We start from the raw sequence: 24191 nt of genomic DNA, 5'->3' as shown, positions 1-24191 counted from the left end.
AACATGCTGTACCAATGTTTCCATTCTTGTTGAGCGTTACTGGATTCTGGGTCCATGCTTAAACGTTCCGGACGAAGTAATTTTTCCATTATCTTGCTTTCTTCTTAAGTTTAATAAATTGATGTGAAAGAACATGTAATCACCTTTTATAAGGTTTTATTAAACTTAAGACGACCAACTGGTGCATAAACAAATTCAGTGGCAACAGTAACATCTGACTAGAAAGTGTCAGGGAAAATATACAAATAAGGCAACCTTAAAGCTGGATTAAGACATGTCAAAGAGATCACACAAATAAATTATATCACATGTCTGATTAAGGACAGCCTCAAAGATGGACTTATGAACATATTCTCCGCACTATTTTTCTCCCCACATGTAGTACATGGAGAAAATCAGCCCATTACAATAATTATGTAGCTGAAAGTGGCCTTAACAAATTTTGGCTCTCACTGCTTCAATTGTAATATCACCACATCTTGTACCCTGCCAGCCAACATTCTGATGGTTAAATTTTTATTGCCGAACAGGACTGAAATCATCTAACCATGATGTCAGACCATACATTGACTTCATGCTTTAGTGATCGTAGCCACCAGCTGGGCTCAGTCACACCTGTAATATTTCATACTATTTAAGGAGAAGATAATCTGGTTACTTATATGATAGAAATAACTGATATATTTCTGTAAAACTTGCTCAAAATAAATAAAATAGTGTCTCGGTATTTTCAGAGTTTTTGAAAATCTCATTTGAATGAAATCTTTATATTAATACCAAAATGTTCCAAACGAATGGTAGTTTGACTTAAAATTTGATTATAATCTTCTTCTACATGATAATCTAGTTACCGTGAAGACAGTGAATGAATAATATATTCTACAAATTCAGTGTTTTGATGGTGAACATGTGCCTTTTAACAACAGGACACAGGAAGCCTTCATACACTTGACTTCAAATATTTCTGCATACCGTGGACATAAACAGTTTACGGGGTTGAACCCAAGTCATATGTTTGCATGTATGTATGTATTCCTCTGAGAACCATGTGACCTAGCCACGGTGGGGAGGCATGCTCATCCCAATGAAGCAGATAGCTGAGCCATAGGTGCAACTCTATCGGAGGGGTATATGCCGAGAGACCAGACTAACTAATGGTTCATCGAAAGTGGGGGTAGCAGCCTTTCGGAAATTGCAAGGCTGGCAGTCTGGATGATCGACTGATATAGCCTTGTAATAATATTCAACATGACTTAGCTGATACTGCTACACAGCTGAAAGCAGCGAGAAACTGCAGCTTTAACTAACTCCCGAGGACGTGCAGCTCTCTCTGTATGAATGAATGATTTTCTGATGATGTCTTCCTCCTGGGTAAAATATTCCAGAGGTTAAATTGTCCCCTATTCGGATCTCCAGGTGGGGATTTCACAGGAGGGGCCAACCATTAGGAAGATCAATACTGACTGACATTCTGCAAGTCAGAGCATGGAATGTTAGAAGTTTGAATCATTGTAGAATCGTTGAAGAGGGAAATGGATAGCGTAAAATTAGATGTAGGTGGTATAAGTGAAGTACATTGGCAGGATTAATTCAATACTTAATTTTCATACATGTTTCATGAACTGCCATGCTCTTCCTTGGCAAAAAAAACATCGCAAGTAAAATTTCTCATATTCTAGAAAGCACTTAAACCTAATTACATGAATATTGATATTAAAACATGAAATTTATTACACATTAGAACGTTCTCTTGTAAAGTAAGACTATGCACGTAAATTGTTGTCATTTTATATAGCTAGACATTGAAAATTCATATTAAAACATGTTCATTATCAAAACAAAATGTTATCAGATGAAACCTCTAAAATCCTGCTAGTTATTCAGATTAACCCAGCGTTACTCGCTAGGTCTTCACGTGCACCGTTCCTCGCTAGTGGGCGCTGCACTCTCCCTTTTTAAGGCCATAATATGCCCATATAAAGATTGTAGTATTTTTAATATGTTATTTTGAGATATTTGTTCGTTTAGGAACACGGCCAAGCGGGGTACTAAGGAGCCAACCTCTACATTCAGGAGACGTATGAGTTCAAACCCTACCGTCAGCTGTCCTGAGAATGGTATTCAATGGATTCCTGTTTACGCTTCCAGGCACATGCAGGGACAGTTTCTATTCATTGGCCACAGCCTATGCCTTCCATCTGCTCGCCTAATTTCATTCACCACGATTCATTTCATCTTCATTAGTTCCTCAACAGAGGTTGGCATCAGAAAGGGCATCCAGCCGTAAAACAAGAGATATAAATTCATCTGACCTCATTCCCGACCCTGTATCAAGAAACAAGGCGAAGGGGTAGACAAACAATTTATTTAGGACCACTAATGCTTAAATTTTAAAAAAATAGTTATTTATTTAGGAATACGAATACTTAAATTTAAACTAATTTGAGATGGGAGGAGTATGTTTAGTATGAACTAAAATAATGCAAACATATAATCCTGCATAATAGGAAACAAATAATTTACACAGTCAGTCATTACTTCTGCTGCTTTCAGCATTTTTCCTGGAACACTTTGCAAATTTTGTTTTCGGGTTCGAAAACTTGTAGCGGGACCATGGAAGCCTCAATTGGTGACTCCATCCTTCCTTAAAATGAATGGAATCCAGCCCTCAATCAACAAAAGTGCCTCTTCTTCCTCCGAACTTTTAGACACTCTGTTTCAGAGTTGTGATCATTTTCTTAAACCTAGTTTGTTTGATTCCTATCACCTTGTTCAAGTCCACTTTGTCCACTGTTTCACCCAAACACTAAGGTATCTGATCAGTGGATGTCATTGTAACTTGTATAAATTCACTAACAAACATCACAGTATAAACGTTCCATATTAAAAACAAGTATAAGACAAACCCTGACTTATTATAATGCGCACAATATGAGTAGCACTGTTACTCGCTACTGAGCACACCGCTCACCAAACATGCACTGTCGCGGCTCTTAATGGATTCGGGAGTCTTGGTTTTCAAAGATAATGGAAATGACTGACACATCCTCCCCCTAACAATAAGTCTAAAAGGTATAGGGAGTTTCAGAAGTAGAGGTCTTGTAAAATTCCAGCAGAAAACTCTATACTACAGAGGTGAGCACCGCACTCATCGTGAGAGTAACCGCGAGTTAAAATGTAGTCCTCCTACAGTTCACTAACAACCATCACTGTATAAACATTTCACATTAAAAACAAGTATAAGACAAACCCTGACTTATTTTCTTGCTTACCATTAACTCAGTCTCATTGGATTATGCAGCCCCTTATACCACGCTAAGTAGAACCCAAACCAATCAGTACTGGTGCAAGTCCAATTAAAACCAGCACGCATCAACAACTCCCGCAGTGTCCATGAAAAGTCAAATGAATACTCTTCTTATTCTAAGATAAGAAGGAAATCTAATACCAGATTATGTATATTAACAAAATAAAAGCCTAACTGGAAGTAATGGATCAAACTGTACATTATGTAGTGAGTCAGCACAGTCTCGTTCAACAGCCAGGCACATACTAGGCCTATTACGAGGGCAGATCGGAAAGTAACACACAATAGTTTTTTTCCCGAAAAATTTTAATATGTACCAAAATCTAACAAAGCACAAATGAACTTACTTCTTTGACCTACTTTTCTACATAGTCACAGGAGTTTCTCCGCACATTTCTCCCATCGTGGTACCAGTTTCAATATGCCCTGTTCGTAGAAGTCCACTTGGATGGAGTACAGACATCTGCAGATTGTGGATTTCACTTCTGCATCTGTCGCAAAATGTTGGCCAGCCAGGTGAAAGTTCAACGGTGCCAGGTCCGGACTGTGTGGTGGATGCTTCAACACCTCCCACCGAAATTTGGCAAGTTTCTCACGAACCGGAGCAGCAACATGGAGACAGGCATTGTCATGAAGAAGTTTGACACCGTCAGCATTAATGTTGCGGCATTTGCCACGAAGGGCACGACGGAACTTAACCTAAGTTTTAATGTAGGTTGCAGCATTCACAGTGGTCCTGTGATCAGTAAAGTCCACAAAAACACACCAAACATGTCCCAGAACTCTGTCACAAGCACTTTCCTAGCAGATTGAGTTACTTTGAATTTTTTTCTTACTGGGGAACTTAGAATGTTTCAACTCCATAGAGGCCTGCTTGATTTCGGGTGCATAGTGCTACGCCCACAACTCATCACCAGTGATGAGGCCTTTCAGAAAGTCGTGTCTTCTGTAGCATAACACGTTAAGTGATCCACGCTTGTCTTCATTCTCTGGCCCTTGGGGTAGTCTGTCAGGTTCTTAGGCACCCAGCGAGCACTAACTATACGGAATTTCAGTGTGTCATGAACAATCTCATACACTGCCCCATAGGAAATATTGAATGTCTGCGATAAGTTTCACAGGTGAACACCAGTCGTTCAAAATTGGAGCCTCAATGGCGCAGACTTTTTGCGGAGTTGAAGCTGTTGCCGGCCGCCCGGAGCGTGGCGAATCACTAAATTTCACATGGCCCTCTTGGAAGAATGCACACCACCTGGAGACATTGCTATGATCCAGACAGTCGTTCCCATACACGCCACGCATGTCCCTGTTAATTTCACTCAGTGTAAGTGCCCCCAGCCATTCGTTTGGATTCTCAGTAGCTACACGAGACAACCATGCCTCCTAAGACTAGCGGAAAGACCGCCAAGAAAGCCTGCAAGGTCCAGAAGAACATCTCCAAGGGAGATAAGAAGAAGAAGAAGCGCAAGAGGAAGGAGAGCTACGCCATCTACATCTACAAAGTACTTAAATAGGTACACCCTGATACTGGCTTCTCCAGCAAGGCGATGAGCATCACGAACAGCTTCGTCAACGACATTTTCGAGCGTATCGCCGCTGAAGCTTCCCGTCTTGTCCACTACAACAAGCGCTCCACCGTCACTAGTCGGGAGATCCAGACTATACCCTTTGGCCCACAGGTATCGAACTACACTTCACTGCTCTTCTCTCGCTATTGATGCACATGAAAACAAAATACCCCGTGTAGCGCAAACTTCAAACTATGCCTTCGTGAAATTTCAACAAATTAGCCACAATACCAGGGGAGAAAAAAATTATTGTGCATTACTTTCCAATTTGCCCTCATATCTTATATTGCATTTTCATCGTATTTTGGGATAAGAAGAGTATCCGTTTGACTTTTCAATGATACAGTGGGAGTTGTTGATGCGTGCTGTTTTTAATTCACCAATATTGACCGATTTGGGTTCTTAGTATGGTTTAGGGGCTGCATAATCCAATGGGTCATCAGCAAGAGAAGTATCAGGTAAGATATGTCGAAAACTACCTCGACTTTTTACACAATTGTTGTACTATAAGAGGGTTGTGTGCGAAGAATCAGCCTTCAGTTTTAACTGCAAGGCTCTGAAATCATACCTCGAATCCTCAAGCATGCTGAGTGGCGCAGCTGGACATCCCTGAGCCAACTCTGAGTTGTGGTGTGGCGGGGCGTATATGCATGCAATCTCTTGACCCACTTTGAAGTTGTATTGTTTCACTCACTTGTTGGTCACTCACAAAAATATAGCAGAAATGACTGGTATAAATTGCATGATGATAACACAAGCCTTTGTACACTAAGCACAAAGAATTAGAATTTCATTATCATACTGTCCTTCACACACTTCTTTCTTCTTCTCCGAACAATATTTAGCAGGCACTGCGAACTCTGGAGGTCACTCTCTTGTGTAATTCATTGTAAACAATAAATATTTTATCATATCCCAAAATCGTGTATGTGAAAACTGAAAATGTATGAAGGACTGAAGTTTAAGGGTTGTCTCTGTGGTGAACCTCAACTTGAACATCAATACGCAAAGTTAGAATTTCTGTTAATCAGTGGTTAAAAGCTTTCCATTGTTGGAAGAAGAATTTGTGTAATGGTTGAATTATGCCTGTGGTACCTGGAGGAATCTGAAGTAGTTTGATTGTTTTGCGTAGAGGGATGTCTTTGTGACTAAACCACTGCATGTGGTCCATAAATCAAAAAGCAGGGCACAATTGTTTTCAGAGAAGGGAAAAAAGCCTTTTCTGAGACATATTTCCAGTTCTGTTTTCCCCACTGACAACAATGTAATCTCGTTTGAACATATTTTTGAAACCTGAGAACCGAAGGTTTGGGTCAACTCCTGCAGTACAATAAATAATTTCGGGAACAAAGAACCATCCGTACTGATTGTTGATATTATGGTGTATGATTTTCTGAGTGAATTAACCAGTTGGGCTATCATGTGCATGATTTTCTCACCTACAAAAGATAGTCCTTTTCGATTGCATTTCGCGCTCAAACCCGCTTTGATGAATGGTGTTAATAGAGGACGGGTATAATGGAGAATCGTTCTCGAGCCGTCTCTAGAAATTCTTCTGCAGCCTTATTCTTTTGTTTTTGTCCTGAATACATGAACGGGATAAACATTTTGTAATTTCCCTGCTTCCAATTCTGCTTTGTTTCTTGAAACTGCTAATCTAGGAATGAGAGGCAGAGAATTTTGATAGATCACATGCAGTTTCCAAAGCCCACAGTCATAAATCATCATCACCCTTCCTTGCCTCCTGGAAACAGAAATAGAGTTTTTCGTACATAATTTTCTTATGATCAATCGAACTTGCCGGCATACCCATATTTTCTAACTGCGTCTTCCACAAGTAAAGATATCGCTCCAAATTCACTAAACCAAATTTTTTTTGAAGTCTGAAGGTGATAATCGCTTTTTACCATCTTCATTAAACCAGAATTTTACAGCCCTCCTCCTTTACTCCATCCCGGTATTTTCTGGCACATTTTTTACGTGACTAAGAACATAACTAGAACTGGACGATTTTCATGACAGCGGTCTCAGAGCATTGCTAGATTCTGGAGAGTCATATTCTAGTTTCAAACTTTGACCCGGAGCTTCGCTTGCGATTGGCAGGTTTTCACAAACGGAATCAGTAGCGTCGCTTTCACTGTCTCCACTGTGGAGAAACCTCCTCAAAACGTTGCACTCCTTTATGATTATTTTCCATAAAATCAATCAGATATTGTCCATTTTCTTTCCTTTTCAGATAATTTTTCCAGTAAACGAAAACACCTTTTCATGAAAAGAACTCGTTACAAAATCTGCTGCGTTAATAGGATTTAAAACGTCGTCCTCTGAGGAAGTCATTTTCACCATCTTGCTTTCTTTAAACAACCATCAAAATGTTGCGTTATTGCTGGATACAGTGAAACACTCGACTGCTAGTGCGTGCAGCTCTGCTTATCACTGGCCTTGGGTACACCGGCCGCCAGGGCTGTCCATTCCAGCCAATATGTACATGTACAGTACTCATGCCACATCCCATTGATCTATATGAGAAATTCAATACATGGTTTCGGAGATTTGCAGTTAAAACTGGAGGCTGATTTTCTGCACGTTGTCCTCTGAGAGAACAACGATTGTGTTGAAAAACTTTAAACTCGCAACGCTGCTGACCTGAGTTCTTCCTGAATCTGCCGTGTCGCGTGATGACTCTTCAAGGTTCGCTATTATTTTACACGTTTCGCCCTTTACCTTGTCATATTTGGTTTTGAATTCAGCACGCGCCTGATCATGAGCTTGTTCATTTTCAATGTCTCCTAATTTTAATTCTGACTGCATGTCATCAAACTTCGACATTAATGTACTCATGTCTTCGTATCGTAGTTTAATTTCATGTAAATTCGAATGTTGCTAAGCAATGAAATTCTCAACAAAGGTTTCCGAGTGAGTAAGTTGCGCTTTAAATCGTGACCACTGCTTGAGAATCTTTTGCCTTGTTGAGGATTCCATGATGGAGGGGATAACACAAAGACAAGGAGAAAAACAGAGCCTGAAAAGAAGCCTTCTCAGCTTAGTTTACCTCTAGTGCTGGAACATCGAACCTGGGACTGCCTGACGATGATATTAAAGTGAACTTCCCAGTATTTCCAAGTGACTGTTGAAACTAGCCGTCCATACTACACACCACGCTGCTTTCACGAGGTCTTCGTGGTGTAGATAATCCGGCCCTGTATTTGACCATGTTTTGAATGTAAATTACTCACTTGATTAAATAACATTTGTTACATTTACGACATGTGTACAAGAAGTTATAAATACAGAATACTGTTCATTGGTTGGCAGATGTCCTCGATAATTCAGTCACATCCTCCCATCGCCTGTCACTCGAGGCACCCAAGCATAACTGTCGCTCCTCCCCCTTCCATCCACACCACTTCTGGCTGGGGGCCTTCAAAATAAATACACACTGAAGGGTGCTGCTATCTGTCCTAAAGTGGCAGTGATCAACCAGGTGGCCTAGCCATAGCTAGGCCGGAACAGTTACTTAATAACTAATAAGAATCTTGAATCTTGAAGATATATGCAAATTACTGTGAACATTCCTGTCCAAGGCAAGAGAGGAATTTATATTGTAAGTAATCATGATTAATTATTCCTACCCAAGAAGAGAAGGAAACATGGAACAGCTAAAGAAAGGTAGTACATCTATTAGCCAATGTGTAACAAAGAAGTTTCATTGTACAAGGTGTCCGGGTTAAAGGTGTAATAATATAAAATTTAATAACTTGAGAAGTAGTGGAGATATTTACTTGTGGTTTGTTTCTGCAAGTAGGGTAAATCAAAAGGTTTGTTTACATACCTAATAAACCTCGATATGCGCACCATTAGTGGCACGACAGACATCTAATCCGTATTCCACTTCTCTCCAAGTGTTCTGCAGCATTGTAGGCGTAACATTTACGATAGCTGCATGAATGCGATGACGGAGATCTGGTAGATAATGAAATAGTGTCTGGTACACGTGATTCTTGACAAACACCCACAGGAAAAAAATCAAGTGGCGTAATGTCGGGGCTTCTAGGGGACCAAGCAGTTGATGGACTACCTCTGCCAATCCAGCGATCTGGGAACTCACAATTCAAGAAATCCCTCACAACTTCTGCATAATGGCATGGTCCACCATCTTCCTGGAAGATCACGTCACGAAGAAGTTGTGGCACTACATACTGCTCCAACATGTCTAGGTAACATGTTCCTTTAACTGTAGGCTCCGCGAAGAAGAATGGGCCAATAACCCTATCCTTTAACAATCCACACCGCACATTCACTTTTGGAGAGTCCCATTCCAACTCTATCACTACGTGGGGGGGGGGGGGGGTGTTCAGATCCCCACATGCGGCAATTGTGCTTGTTTACCATGCCGGAAATATGGAACGTAGCCTCGTCCAAGAAACAGACCGAATTGAGAAGTGCCTCGTTTCCATCAATTTTTGCCAGAATTGTCTCCACAAATGCCTTCTGGAGCGGCCTGTCCTGAGGTTTGATTTTCTGACGAAGCTGCAGTTTGTATGCCCGTAGGCGCAACTTTTTTTGGACGACATCATGTAATGTCGAACGAGGTAACTGTAACTGCCTACTTGCTTGTTGAACTGACATACGAGAGCTCCGCTTGAAGGACTCGTGGACTAAATCAACAGTAGCCTCTGAAACTGCGTGCTTGGCGTGGCAGCCCGACATCAACTACACGTGGCTCCAAAAATAACTCTTGAATGTCTATAAGTCTTCAATTTCATAGTTCTGAAATCCTCCCACCAGCGAGAGCTTTCTTGACTTGTGGCTCTCAACGATCGTACCTCTTGCAGAAAACAGCTGAAGAACTCTGATTGAAATCCTGTGCTGAAGAATTGGTTTCCCATGTTCTGTTCGGTGGAAGCAAGACCAGAAATAAATCATAAGAAGTACACAATCAAGCTCCAAAAATCAGGCGGTAACAATGATTGTGAGATCGAAGTCAGGGGCCACGTATTTGCCAGTCAGTCCCACAAGTTTCAGCGTGCTCTACCTTGTTTCAAGAACTTAGAATGAATAAAATATGGATCAGCAATGTGGGTGATAACTGTCCAGAAATTCAGCTTCTTATTGGAATGGATATCTATGCTAAAATTCTAACTGGAAATATTGTTCGGCTTAAGAATGGTCTTACAGTTATTGAAACAAAGCTAGGATGGACATTCGGTGGAGAACTAACAACTCCCCTGAAGTGAATATGGCAAATACAACAATCACAATGGCTTACAGAGATGGTTCAATCACAGATTATGGAATCTTGAAACAATTGGTATTCAGGATCCAGTAGAAATCAAATCATCTGAAGAACAAGAAGCGAAGCAATATCTACTTAATACTTTAACCCAGAAAGAAGATGGACATTATGCAGTTGGTATTCCTTGGAAGGAAGGTCATTTGGAAATCCAGTCCAATAAGGAAATAGCAGAAAAAATTCAGACGACTAGGCAGAAGTTGCAAAAGACAGGTCTCCTTTCACAATATGGCAAAATGTTTGCAGACTGGGCAGCGGAAGGTTTTAGTGAAGAAGTGCCACAGGAAGAGATTGAGAAATCTTGTCATTATCTTCCACACCGACCTGTAATCAAACCTGAAAGTCTGATTACTCCAGTTTGACAAAATTTTGATGCTTCATGTAAAACAAACAAAGGGCTATCACTAAACGATTGCTTAATAAAAGGTCCTAATTATGTTCAAATTATCCCTGAAATTCTTTTTTAAGGTTTCGTGAGAAAGAGCTGGGTGTTATTGCAGACATAAGAAAAACATTCAAATGATTGAGGTGCGAACTCAAGATCTAGACCATCTCAGATTTTTATGGTGGGTCCTGAGATACACTAGTGCTCCGTTGGCATGTTGACTGGCATCAACAAAAGTATGCAATGACCAAGACTGTCTGTCTATTAATCTGCCAGTTATCAGTCTTTGAATCTCTATTTCATCTAAGTGGCCAATTTCACGGTAATTCTGGTTAAACTCCTTCAACGTTATATCAGGTAGAGGGGAGTCCCAATTTGACTTAAATCCTTTTTTAATTAATTTCCATGAAGCTTACAGACCTACTGTGTTTCACACATTGCGGCGCCACTGATCGACTGAATCTGTACCGGTTAAGTTCAAGGTACTGAGTGACTGTAAATACGATTCTAATTTAATTAAGTTGAAAGGGGGATTTTAGCATTTTGAGTAACATTTGAAATTACTAGGTTCTACTTTTCTAGCGATAAGTACCATTATGAGTGGCCGATGACTTGTATATTTTGGTCTCCTTTCGACTACAAGCATCATCGATTCAGTATCGTGCTATAGAAGCAGTCCCTTGGTCAGTAACACTATTGTTTTATGCCAGCTTCTGTGCATGTGAGGCACTGTTGGTCGGTTCCATGTTTTAAATTCATATCCATCCATCCATCCATCCATCCATCCATCTATTCTTCGTCCTCACGTTTTGAATTGTGGTCAGTGGAGGATTTTGGGCTTTTAATTTGTCATTTCATTTCATCTCATTTTGTACCGTTAGGGGCCGATGACCTAGATGTTAGGCCTCTTTAAACAACGAGCATCATCATAATGTATTTTTAGAAATCAAATGCCACACTCAATGAGCAAGAAACATCTTCATTAAAATGGAAAAAATGCTACAAGGTCATGACTTGAACCATAATTTGAAGAGGCAAATAGTGTATTACATCTAGGGTGTCGAAGCTTGGACACTAATCTATGCCATGGAGAAGAAAATCCAAGCCCTCCAAATAATGTGGATCTGCAGGCGCCTACTCAGTATGGCATGGGTGCAGCATGTATCCATCGAAGAAGTCCTTCGATGAATGGGTTCTGAGGCTGAACTCCTGTTTACTATTAAGAAGAGGAAATTGCATCATTTCAGCCATATGATGCAGAAAGAGTCTTAAGTACCTCCTCCTGCAGCTCTTCCCTGCAAGACAAGATTGATGGAGAGGTTCTTGGTTGGATAACACTTGCAGATGGTGCGACATAATGCCGAGGAGCTCTTCATAGCTGTCGTATTAAAAGACGTCACCACGATGATCTCCGACATCCGCGATGGATCAGGCACCAGAAAGAATAGTATATATCCGACAAAATTGATCCTTTGATATCCCATTCCATCAATATGGCATGTGGCATTGAAAGGACATTTCCTAGGCACAAACAGATGTTCATTAAAAATAGGATATGCTTCCTTTTTGATACATTAAGGATGTATAATGTAATTCAGTTTGGAAAATTGTGTGTGTATGTTAATTTATTTCCTTACCGGGCGAGTTGGCCGTGCGTGTAGAGGCGCGCGGCTGTGAGCTTGCATCCGGGAGATAGTAGGTTCGAATCCCACTATCGTCAGCCCTGAAAATGGTTTTCCGTGGTTTCCCATTTTCACACCAGGCAAATGCTGGGGCTGTACCTTAATTAAGGCCACGGCCGCTTCCTTCCAACTCCTAGGCCTTTCCTATTCCATCGTCGCAACACGTTTGTTTCAATGTAAAGTACTGTAATTAATTGAACACACAATGCTATACAATTCTTTTATGTGCTTGGCATTTATATGTTGCACTAGTAAAATAATGATGTATGTCGCACCTCACTGTACTTGAATGTTGCTATGCGAAGGCACTTCCACGTTACCTCCCACTCCCCTAAACCATCACAATAGAGCAGCTGGTGTGTTCTTTGGGTTTTGGTACCTTACACTGAGACCTGGTGATAACCTACAAATCATATCCCTCAGAATCTAGCCTGTTCCTTTTTTTGTCATTGACAATTGAGAAGTATTTTGTATGTACCTTGTTGACACACTAGCTTTCCAAGGAACTGGATACCGTACGAGTGCCAGTTGCACTTTTGTTAGATTTGAGCGCAGTTATTTATCGGTTTTTAATCTTGCATATGACCAGGATAGCTTAGAATGCGTAAGAACTGCGTTGATGGGGTGAAAGTTCCTTTTAGGGATCATTGTAAGTATCTAGGTGTTAATATTAGGAAAGATCTTCATTGGGGTAATCACATAAATGGGATTGTAAATAAAGGGTACAGATCACTGCACATGGTTATGAGGGTGTTTAGGGATTGTAGTAAGGATGTAAAGGAGAGGCCATATAAGTCTCTGGTAAGACCCCAACTGGAGTATGTTTCCAGTGTATGGGACCCTCACCAGGGTTAGTTGATTCAAGAACTGGAAGAAATCCAAAGAAAAGCAGCTCGATTTGTTCCGGGTGGTATCCGACAAAAGAGCAGCGTTACAAAAATGTTGCAAAGTTTCCGCAGGGAAGAATTGGGAGAAGAAAGACAAACTGCTTGACTAAGTGGTATGTTTCACTTATTTTACAAAAGGAGTGAGAGTGATTGTTTGTAAGTGGTATGTTCCGAGGTGTCAGTAGAGAGATGGCGTGGAATGACATTAGTAGATGAATAAGTTTGAGTGACATCTTTAAAAGTAGGAAAGATCACAATATGAAGAGAGTTGGAGGACAAATTGGGGCAAATATTCATTTATACGAAGGGGAGTTAGGGATTAGAATAACTTACGAAGGGAGATGTTCAGTAAATTTCCAATTTCTTTGAAATCATTTAAGGAAAGGCTAACAACAGATAGGGAATCTGCCACCTGGATGACTGTCCTAAATGCAGATCAGTATTGATTAATTGCTTGATTGATTGATTCATTGAAAAATAAAAATCTATCTGCAAAATCGTGCAACTTGCAGGTTTAAATCTCTATATCAGCCATTTTTCAAAATTTTCCTGTGGTTTCCCCTCCCATTCCAGGTAAATGCTGGGTGGATGCTGTTCTTACAGATCCTGCCATTTCTAATTGGAGCAGTGAGTGATAGAATGGGCTATGCCAGAGTTGGAGGGAACTGAGGTATTTAGAGTATTGTGTTTTCTCCAATAATGAGAAAATCATTCCTATTAACATATATTGTTTACCATTTCAAAGCATACATTTCAAAACTCTTTAGGAAAATTATTTTCGGGGTGTAATGCCATCATTTAACCGGCTTCTTAGGCCCTTTCCACCTGCAAACAACCAAATAAAATAACCTTGCATTTCTACCAATAGGTTCGCTAACAGTACCTACTCAAGAATTGCCTTCGTTACCCGGTTCCTATAAAAACTTTTAATCCATTATAAAAAATATTTGGAACTTCAGTTAATTGAAAAATTGACCTAATTCCTGAGTACACAAAATATTTCAGTACCTTCAGATATCCGGGTCTTCCTCGACATCCTCAGCTGTGCTCGAGTCATCTGGCTGGAATGCATGGTATATAGTATGGTGATTCTGCAGTATGTACGGCAGAAGAGACATCAAGTCCTTGTATTTAGCTTTATTAATTCTTCTTCCTACAGGATATAGACTTTCCAGTTCTGAAGGAATTATTCTGTTCAGTGCTTCCAGTGGTGCTTGTGTTTTCTCTCTGCGAGGCCTCCCAGGTAATGTATGTAGTACTTGCACTTCCTCCCACAGACAAAGTTCAGAATAGCTGTTTTTGTACTGTAATATACTGGTTTATCACAGTGTATCCTGAGAATGGCAATCTTCCGGAGTGGCATTTTAACACCTGACCTACTTTTCTTGTTTCTAACGAAGCACGATGTGGCACTGTGGAACTTTTTGAAGTCTTCACTTTTCATTTCTATCACATGAAAAGGATTCTTCACTCTTGAACGTTCCGCGAGGCAAAACTAATCTTCTGGTGTGAATACATAGTCCGTTTTCTGATCATCTTTTACACCAAAATCACAGTCTGAAGGCAAAAAGGTGTGTCCAGGAACAAGATAGTAATGTTCTATGCAGTCAAACTTTCTTGTCATCACAAGAGCATAATAAATCATATATAGGATATTAATTTTGTTCTGTGCAGAACAGGAGTCAGGAAAGAATCTTAACTTCTGCTTTCCCAAAGTATTTTCAGGTACACCTAACACCTTCAATAGACATGATGCAATCTCTGAAGCACCTCGCGAAGTAACGTTTTCGGCCCACATACACATGAAGGCAATTTTCTGGTTGCTTATATGAATACCGAAATTGTACACCCAGAGTTGCCTTACCACTCTTGTTGGTATTTTTGGGGTTGGTAAAGCTTTCTGAAGATCATACATTATCAAGCAGTAGTCACAGTTTCCTTCAAGGCATTCACATCGAAATGCAGATAGAAGATTGTATGCTGCAGTTGCCCTTACTTGATGTAGCCGTATCCCTAGAGGTATATCTTCTTCTTTTGCTTGCGCCTCCTTCTGGCACGTTAGCTTTTCTATCGCCTCTGGCTGTAGAAAGACATCTCCTGGATATTCAGAATACATTGCAAAATGCCTTTCAGCATACCCTAACTAGATGACCACGGGAATTTTTCACAGAATATGTCCACAGTGGCCGTTTACAAAAAGCAACTGAAGTATTAAAAAACGGAGTCGGCAGACACTGTTGTAAGTCGAAGGTTAACATAGCATCGAACTACCTGAGCTGGAACGTTTCTTGTCTTTGTCCTTTTGAAGGTACGCATTGTCTGCCTCAGTGTGATGAGCAGCTAAATCGGAGACAATTTTATTAAGCTTCATTTGTAGAGTGAAGATGGGCATTTCACTGCAGCCTGAACAATATTATCATGGCACACTACCAATTTCAAAAGAAAAAAAGAAAGACATTTTGGATCTTCTCCCACTTATTCTACTTACATTCCATAACTTTTACAAAGATCTCAAAACAAATGACGATAAGGACACGTACCCTAACAGAAGAATTCCACGGTGACTAAATTGGTGCTGCTATCCTGTTAGTCATTTAGCTGTAGATCCTGTGCAGACTTTGTTCTATGGTCAGACATTATTATTATCTTTTGTTCTTTTGATTTTCATCACTTACAAGTGTGTATTATGTTATTCAGCGGTCACGATAGTATAAGTCTAGTTCTTACCACGGGAGAAATAGACTAAGTCACATAAATCGTTAAATACTTTACTTTGAATATAAAGCTCTTCCAGGTAATTGAGTCCACAACAATGTTATTAACAACATGGGAAATGTTCTTCCAATCATTTGTTTCAAGAAAATAAAGAGTTTCCTGAAAAATGTCATTTTTTGACTTGTACCCTTTTTTCATGGCAGCCTAGAATTATGATAATGGTCTGTTGTCTCCAGAAAGGCCTGGTGCAGGTCTTTCAAGTTGACGGCCGTGGGCGTGAAGATCGAAGCCCTGCCTAGGGCCATTGTCATCAGGCTGATGTCATCTATCTTAAACACAGGACAAATTGTCACTTGTGACAATTTGTCACTTGTGACAATTATTTTACTTCCCTTGACGAGAAACTTGCTAGGTAAAAATCTTACTCTCATAGGGACCATCAGAAAAAATAATAAATAAATTCTTAAAGATCTGACAACAGAACCACCAGGAAGCAAGTAACCAGTCAACAGTTCGTTTATGTTCTCACACACAATGAAACATTAGTTTCATGCAAGTGCAGGAGAAACAGAGTTCTCCTTTTTCTTTCAGTGCAGCATGAGACTGATGGGATCGATAAGGACTCGGGAGAAACCTGTAAGCCCAGTTTTTTTTTTTTTTTTTTTTACAGCTTGCTCTACATTGCTTTGACACAGATAAGTCTTGTAACGACGATGGGATAGGCAAGGGCTAAGAGTGGGAGGCAACCGACCGTAGCCTTAATTAAGGTACACCCCCAGTATTTGCCTGGTGTGAAAATGGGAAACCATGGAAAACAGTTCTCAGTGCTGCTGACAGTGGGGTTAAAATCCACTATCTTCCGAATGTAAGCTGATAGCTATGTAAATCAAGCCATGCAGCCACTTACTCGGTAAAGTGAAGTTCATAACCTTCTTCAAACTCTTCGTACCAACAAAGCTGACACTATAGGTCCTCTTTTCCTAAAAAATACTGCCAGCACTCTTTGCGTCCCTCTCTCTAAATTATTTAACAGATGTTTTGCTGCAGGCTATTTTCCTATTACCTGGAAACAGGCAAATATTGTTCCACTTCTCAAATCAGGCAACAAATTTTATGTTTCATCTTACCGACCAATCTCTATTCTCCCCACACTATCCTTTATCTTTGAAAAAATTATACACCAGCATCTCCTCGCATTCACTTTGCCGTATATCTCAACCAAGCAGCATGGTTTTCTACCAGGTGGCTCTTGTCTAACAAACCTGGCCACTCTGCATAGCTTTGCATCACACGCCATTGCAGCTAAATCACAGCTGGATATCTGCTACGTAGACATTTCGAAAGCTTTCGATTCTGTTGACCATACTCTGTTGCTCCATAAACTCTCCGAACAATTTAATATACATGGCAGTCTTCTGACCCTTCTTGCTGGCTTCCTACATAACCGTTGGCAGAGAGTGGTAATATCAGGCACTTCATCCTCATGGTTACCAGTCACCTCCGGTGTCCCACAAGGCAGTACTCTTGGCTTCTTGCTGTTTTCTTTGTTTATGGACGATCTGCCATCCGAACTCAACGAAACAGCGAATACCCTACTCTTTGCTGACGACTGCAAGATATTTAGGGAGATCAGGAATCCAGCAGATGCAGCTCTGCTACAGTCCTCACTTAATGCCCCCTCGAACTGGTGCCGTACTTAGAAACTTATCCCCAATCCACAAAAATGCAGCCACATGACCATAACACTGCGGAAATCTCCTCTACCGACATCATATTACCTACTCGACAAGCCCATCACCGTGGTTACGCAACAGCGTGACCTAGGTGTAATATTCGATACAAAATTACAATTTAAGACCCATATAGAAACATATACAACCAAGGCTATGAAATTACTAGGCATTCTCTATCGCTTCACAGAAATTTCTGACCCCATTGCTCTTCGTCACTTCTTCCTCACGATCGTTCAACCTCTCTTAAACTACTGCTCTCCGATTTGGACAACAGCCGCCCCCTCCAATACTAAGCAGTTAGACAGAGCAGTGTCCTTCCTTGCTGCAATTGTAAGGAACAGAAACCCCAAGCTCAGAAATCTGTCTACGCAGCAGGTATTAATGGCAATTAATGTGTCACCGCTGCACATCAGGCGACAGGTAGCTGACCTGAGTTTCCTCCACGAGATCTTAAATGGACATTACCACTCGGAACATCTTGTTTCTCTCTTCTCTCTCCGCGTTCCTTCCCGCTCCACCAGAACCAAAGACCTTCTCCACATTCCCCACACTCAGCACTCAATACTTCAATGATCTTTCCTAATCCGCCTCCCAACACTCTTTAACAATATTAATAGGAGACAAGAGCTTGATATAGCATCAAATAAAAGTGTATTCGAGAGGTGTGTAAATAGTATCTAACGGATAAGTTGATGTGAAGGAATTATACCGCCATCTTGACCCACGACGACTTGGCTATGAACATGGACATTCTCATGGTTTTCGATTTGGACAGTTATTAGTAGGATGTGTACCTGATCTTGTTATATTTTATTATGAAAGTTTATGTTTGTTAAATAGTCTGTTGACAGTGCAAGTGAAATTTGCTCAGTGTAGCTGTATCTTGTGCTTCGTAAATAAATAAATAAATAAATAAATAAATAAAAAGCCCAGTATCATGACCTTTTACAACCTGTCATATAAATGTGGGGACCGATGGCCATTGACGATTTTTTTCTTCATCCTAAATTTACAAAGCAAACTACCTGACACTTGAACAAGATAGGGTTCTCCCTTGCCATTCATTTCTGATGAATTTAGGGTGGCAGCTGCTGCTTGATCAAGCCAGGAAACGATCAAACCCACAATACAATATTTGAGGTGCCTAATATCAAACACGGACATGCACCACCTATATCAAAATTGAGTTAAGAACCGATCACTATAATATTTTTTATGCTCTCACTGATTTAGTGACCCATTTCTTCCATAAGTGAACATTTGTACTTTATTTTTAACATAGAGAGGTGCGGTTTCTTTCATAATCGGACGCCTCCAAATGTAGTTTCTACTAAAAACGGACATGACCGTTCCAACCAATCAGATTGCTACAAGCGACATCAAACTGTCATGGCGACCATTTGTTTATATAATCTTGTCGGTGCATGCTTGGGAGTTTATTGTTCATGGTTTTCATTTTTCAGCATTTTACATATAAGTATTTGGGAAAATATTTTCATTTAATATGGAAGACAACGTTTCAGAGTGTCAGCCTGAGAAGTGGAATTGCAAGTAAAGAAAGCTTACTTTCGGCACATTTTAAATACCAGGTTCAATTTAGGGTTTTCTTCTCCAGGCACAGATGAGTGCACTACATGCTTGGCACTAGAGCAATGTATTAAGTTTGAAAAGAATGGAGAGGAAATATAAACCTTAATTTTGAACCATCCACAAAAATAACAAGAGAAATTTTTTTTTTGTTTTACGTCGCACCGACACAGGTAGGTCTTATGGCGACGATGGGATAGGAAAGGCTTAGTAATGGGAAGGAAGTGGCCGTGGCCTTGATTAAGGTTCACCCCCAGCATTTGCCTGGTGTGAAAATGGGAAACCACGGAAAACCATCTTCAGGGCTGCCGACAGTGGGGTTCGAACCCACTATCTCCCGATTACTGGATACTGGCCGCACTTAAGCGACTGCAGCTATCGAGCTCGGTAGAGAATTTTTATCGACTTCTGAAGGAAAAAGAGGACTGTTTTTTAATGTCCTATGATTGCCCAAAAAAACCTTGTTTTGCCAAAATTAAGTGATCAGTCTGCTTATTATTCTCAACTCTACTGTTACAATGTTCAAATCAAATCAAAATCTCTTTATTTGCAAATAAGGTGTCTACCTCGGTGGCAAATGGTATACTAAAATACATTATTGCCAAGCACTAAATATTAAATTAACAAGAGAAGAAAATTTTCCTATAATACAATATTATACAATTTACGCTAACAATGTTTTCTATTAAACACTCAGCTCATCCTTAATAAATTTATATTGTTTACAAAATTCTACTTATAATATCTCCTGTACTACTTACAAATATAGTCAACTGATATACAGTATGTGGAATTACTTCAAATGATTCTATACAACTTGGTATATGATTAATATTTACATTGCATTTATTTACTTATTTACTTTTTTTTTTTTTTAACCCGTTCTGGAACCTAAGTAGCATAACGACCTGCTGCGTCTTAACCAGAGCCCCTTTTGCCACCACTTTTCAGAGTTCCTGAAGGGCCTTCACAGCTACCGTAGCGGTCCCAGGGCCCTCGAAGTCCCCACTGTACTTCACCCCTACAGGCAGTCCCCTACTTTGGCTGTCCAAACTCCTTAGACCAGGGGATGGAATTAATTTATTCACACACATTTTTTTTATTTACAATAACCTGCACTGGTCGAATGCCCTCTAACACTTCATTTATTTTCTCTGTTGCTGTTTATTCTCTTCTTGAATATCTGTACAGATTTTGGAAAAGGATCAAACACTACCCCTGGTAAACTGTTCCACTCCTTCACACCCTTCCCAATGAATGAAAATTTACCCCAATTGCTTCTGCTAAAATTCCTTCTAATTTTATATTTGTGGTCAGTCCTGCCGATATAATTATTTTCCAACTGAAGCCTCTCACGGATATCTCCCCATGCTTCTTCTCTTGTATAGGCTCTATATAATCCTATAAGTCTAGTTTCAGTTGTAACAGGCACATCTCAAAGCAAACTGCGCCCTGACAATATGTCTGTTTATATGTGGCTGGAGAATGAGGCAAAGAAATTTGAACTGGTATTTCCAGTTATTGGACACACATATTTGCCCTCAGATAGAATTTTTGGACTCATTGAGAAAGACCTGAAGAAGGCGACGACCACAATAAGTCCTGATGAATATCATGAGGTGTTCAGAAGGTGATTGGAAGTGACAATGATTGGAAAAACCTGGGAACCACTGAATTATCTGAAATTTGCTAGTCAACTTCATTTCAAGATTTCACAGTGGAAAAAAAATTATACTCAGTTGCACGAAAAGAGGCAATTTGTAGTTAAAAGTGAGGTAGGCTACTACAGTATTTGGACACAGGTATTGTGCGCAGGATCGCAAAGGCAGGACAGGCAAGTCTAATGTTAATTAGTCCTTTACCTATTGACATTGGTGTGAATGTAAACCCACAGAAACTTAAAGATTTTGACAAATTACTAGGTAAGCGCTTTGGAAAAGAGTGGAAATTAAATGTCTTGTTTAAGTGGCATGTCAAAGCCTTTAATAAGAACAGTTGTAGTGAATATGAACAAGCTGTTAGTGATTATGAATGTGGTTCTTTTGAAGACCTGTGTGATGAACTAGAGGGTATTTGCCCAGAAATACAGTGAAGCAAGAACTGAAATTAACGTTAAAATTGTTAACAAAATATAAGAATAACCTTATTTCTTTCATATTTTCATTATATTTCTTTTAAAACAGGAGTTTACTTTGGTGTCATCCTCAAACTTTGATTCCAAATATTGAGATAGTTTGTTTGAAAAGTGGACAATTACATGGATGTTTGTATCAAAAATGGACAAAAGCTAATATTAGTTTCAAACGTGGACATTGTTATATTTGAACGTGTTTTACATTGCCTTATAATGAAATTCTTAGGTGTCGACCCTGTTTTTCTTGTTCATAGAGCTGGCAATATGGCGCACAAAAGTTTTCGCACTTGTATCGGGAGATTAACATAGAGATACAAAAATGTGCCTCAACGGAAAAATTAACAAAATGGCTTCTGTGCATGTTTCATACTAGGCACCTCTTTTGATGACAACTGAAAACCAGGAAAATTGAAGTCTCAAACTGGACCCTATGCAAGAGTGACCTGAAGGACCTCTTGCAGAGGGAAACTACTTAATATAGAATTTGTGCTTGAAGGAATAACACATAGCCAACAATAACATGCATCTCCTGCTGAATCCTAATTTGTAAAGATCTCAGCAAAGCAACCTGTGCAAGATGTGCAGGTGAAATCATTGGCACTGGCTAGCATTGTAAACTACAACACATTTATCCAGGAATGTAAAAATAAACAAGTCTTTTGTACATTTTTATAGTTCTGTTCAATATTTTCTTTTAAATTTTGTACTTTATTATTAGTAAGAATACATTTTGTCATTGAAATGCCCAGATGCACATGTTATGCAATTTGCTCACACGCAACCTTTCGCTCTGTGCAAAAATGTGCGTATATTTATCAGGTTTTGCAATACTCTTGGTTTTTCTTTTTTTTTTAATACTGAGAAAATATTTTTGAAAGTAATTATGCTACTACCAGTTGAGAGGTAGTCGAGCAAGGTACATACATATATTTCGTCAGAGCATTTACTGCAAAAGCCAAATAGTAGGTGCTAAAATTGGTAAGCGTGAGCCATTTTCCTTCCTGCAACCTCTCATGATATAAAACATGTGTTATCGTGTCAAGTAAGAAAGTATTCACCGAGCAGGAAGGACATATATATAAAATCCATAAAATATTATGGATATTATTAATTTTAGGATGATGTAATTATTGCTATTCCAGCCCTGATTATGTTTTTCCAATTTTAGGTGACAATTTAGGATGTTTTGGAGCTAGTAAAAAGAAAAAGGACATACAACCTATTCAACAGAAAGAGGTTGCTACTAGCAGCAATAGAAGCACAACCCAGCGTATGGAACCAGCTAAAGGAATGGAACTGCTTTGGCAACCAGAAGTACGTACTTCTATTCCAGCTTAATGGTGATATAATGTGGCATGTCATGGTTGTTATTTCTGATATAATTTGCTTTCAAAGCTGGATGATAGTCCTTTAGAGTGTTATGTGTGACCTTAATGATTTCTGATTCAGTAAGCTACTGTATTTAAAGTTATATTTTATAGTGGTTTTGTTTGGTGCTTTGAAATTGTTCTTTTTTTTTAATAAACATTTATACAATATTATGCATATCTTACAGGCCTGAAGAACTATTTTGTTTTACTCTTCTTCATGTGATAGATCATTGTTGTGAACAAGAATGCTTTCAGGCTCCATACATTGTCATTAGCTGAATTCAGTGGAGGGTAGTGGAGTGTGCAGCGAGTGTGAAAAACATCAGGTTTGGAAATAGCAGTGCATTTGAGGAAAATTTGCTTGCCTCTAATTACTTAAGATGAAAGTCATGCTTTTCAGTTTTGACTTAGCTAATAAACATATATGTACACTAGTGTACACCAAAAATACAAAATAGTTTATTAATTTAATTAGACATGGGGTAGACAGACTTGTAGTAGTACGACTTGTTTTAATTAGTTGCTGTGGTAATTATTTAAAAACCATCTTTCTCCAAAGTAAGAGCGTGTTTTCATCTGTATGTTTCCTTTTCATTATTATGTAAGATACATCCATACCACACTGTATTTAACTCTTTGGGTATTTTTATTGGGGTCGTGACATTGTCACTGTCCTCACTAAGTCAGCTGTGTCCTGAATCCCGGCCATTGCACATGGGACTTTTCAAAGAAAAAGCTGGGTCTCTGTGGTTCGGATACCACATAAAACTGGAGTTCCAATGGCTATGATCACAGTATCAACAGTCCCACAAAACTTCAAACTACGGTTCTTGTCTTCAGATTCCTAATCGTGCAAATAGGAGAGTTGTTCACCAGTCTTTATCTGTGTATGTTGATTTAGGACAGGGTTCAAAATCAAATTCAAAATCAAAATCTCTTTATTTGCAAATGAGGTGTCTACCTCGGTGGCAAATGGTACACAACAATACATTATTGTCAAGCACTAAATATTAAATTAACAAGAGAATAAAATTGTCCTATAATACAGTATTATACAATTTATGCTAACAATTTTTTTCTATTAAACACACAGCTCATCCTTAATAAATTTATATTGTTTACAAAATTATACTTATAATATCTCCTGTACTACTTACAAATATAGTCAACTGATACACAGTATGTGGAATTACTTCAAATGGTACCATACAACTGGTATAAGATTAAACTTTACATTGCATTTATTTACTCTTTTTTTACCATTCTGGAACCTAAGTAGCATAACGACCTGCTGCGTCTTAACCAGAGCCCCTTTTGCCACCACTTTTCAGAGTTCCTGAAGGGCCTTTACAGCTACCGGGTTGGCCAGCTTGGTACCTATTGCTGGCCAGATTTAATTTAAGGAATCCATCAGGGGCCATTAAGTTTCGTTTTATCCATAGTGAAGTAAAAGTACAAGTTATACAGTAGAACTTAGTTATAGCAACATCCAAGGAACCTGAAAAATTGTGTTGTTATAAGCGAGTGTCG

The 24191-nt window shown here is 39.4% G+C and overlaps 1 protein-coding gene across 5 annotated transcripts in view; it reads left to right on the top strand.

Moving 5' to 3' along the window:
- The window catches only part of p120ctn (adherens junction protein p120), a 914089-nt gene that overhangs the window by 573431 nt on the left and 316467 nt on the right, over positions 1 to 24191 (top strand). For all 5 annotated transcript variants that reach the window (XM_067140690.2, XM_067140688.2, XM_067140689.2 and 2 more), the window contains one exon: positions 22460 to 22605. In XM_067140690.2, coding sequence (XP_066996791.2) covers positions 22460 to 22605 — 146 coding nt within the window. The remainder of the gene's footprint in view (positions 1 to 22459; positions 22606 to 24191) is intronic.

Source organism: Anabrus simplex, chromosome 2 (genome assembly GCF_040414725.1).
Source record: "Anabrus simplex isolate iqAnaSimp1 chromosome 2, ASM4041472v1, whole genome shotgun sequence".
Classification (NCBI taxonomy): domain Eukaryota; kingdom Metazoa; phylum Arthropoda; class Insecta; order Orthoptera; family Tettigoniidae; genus Anabrus; species Anabrus simplex.
The sequence above is the reverse complement of the archived record's forward strand: the minus strand, read 5'-3'. Positions and strand labels throughout refer to the sequence as shown.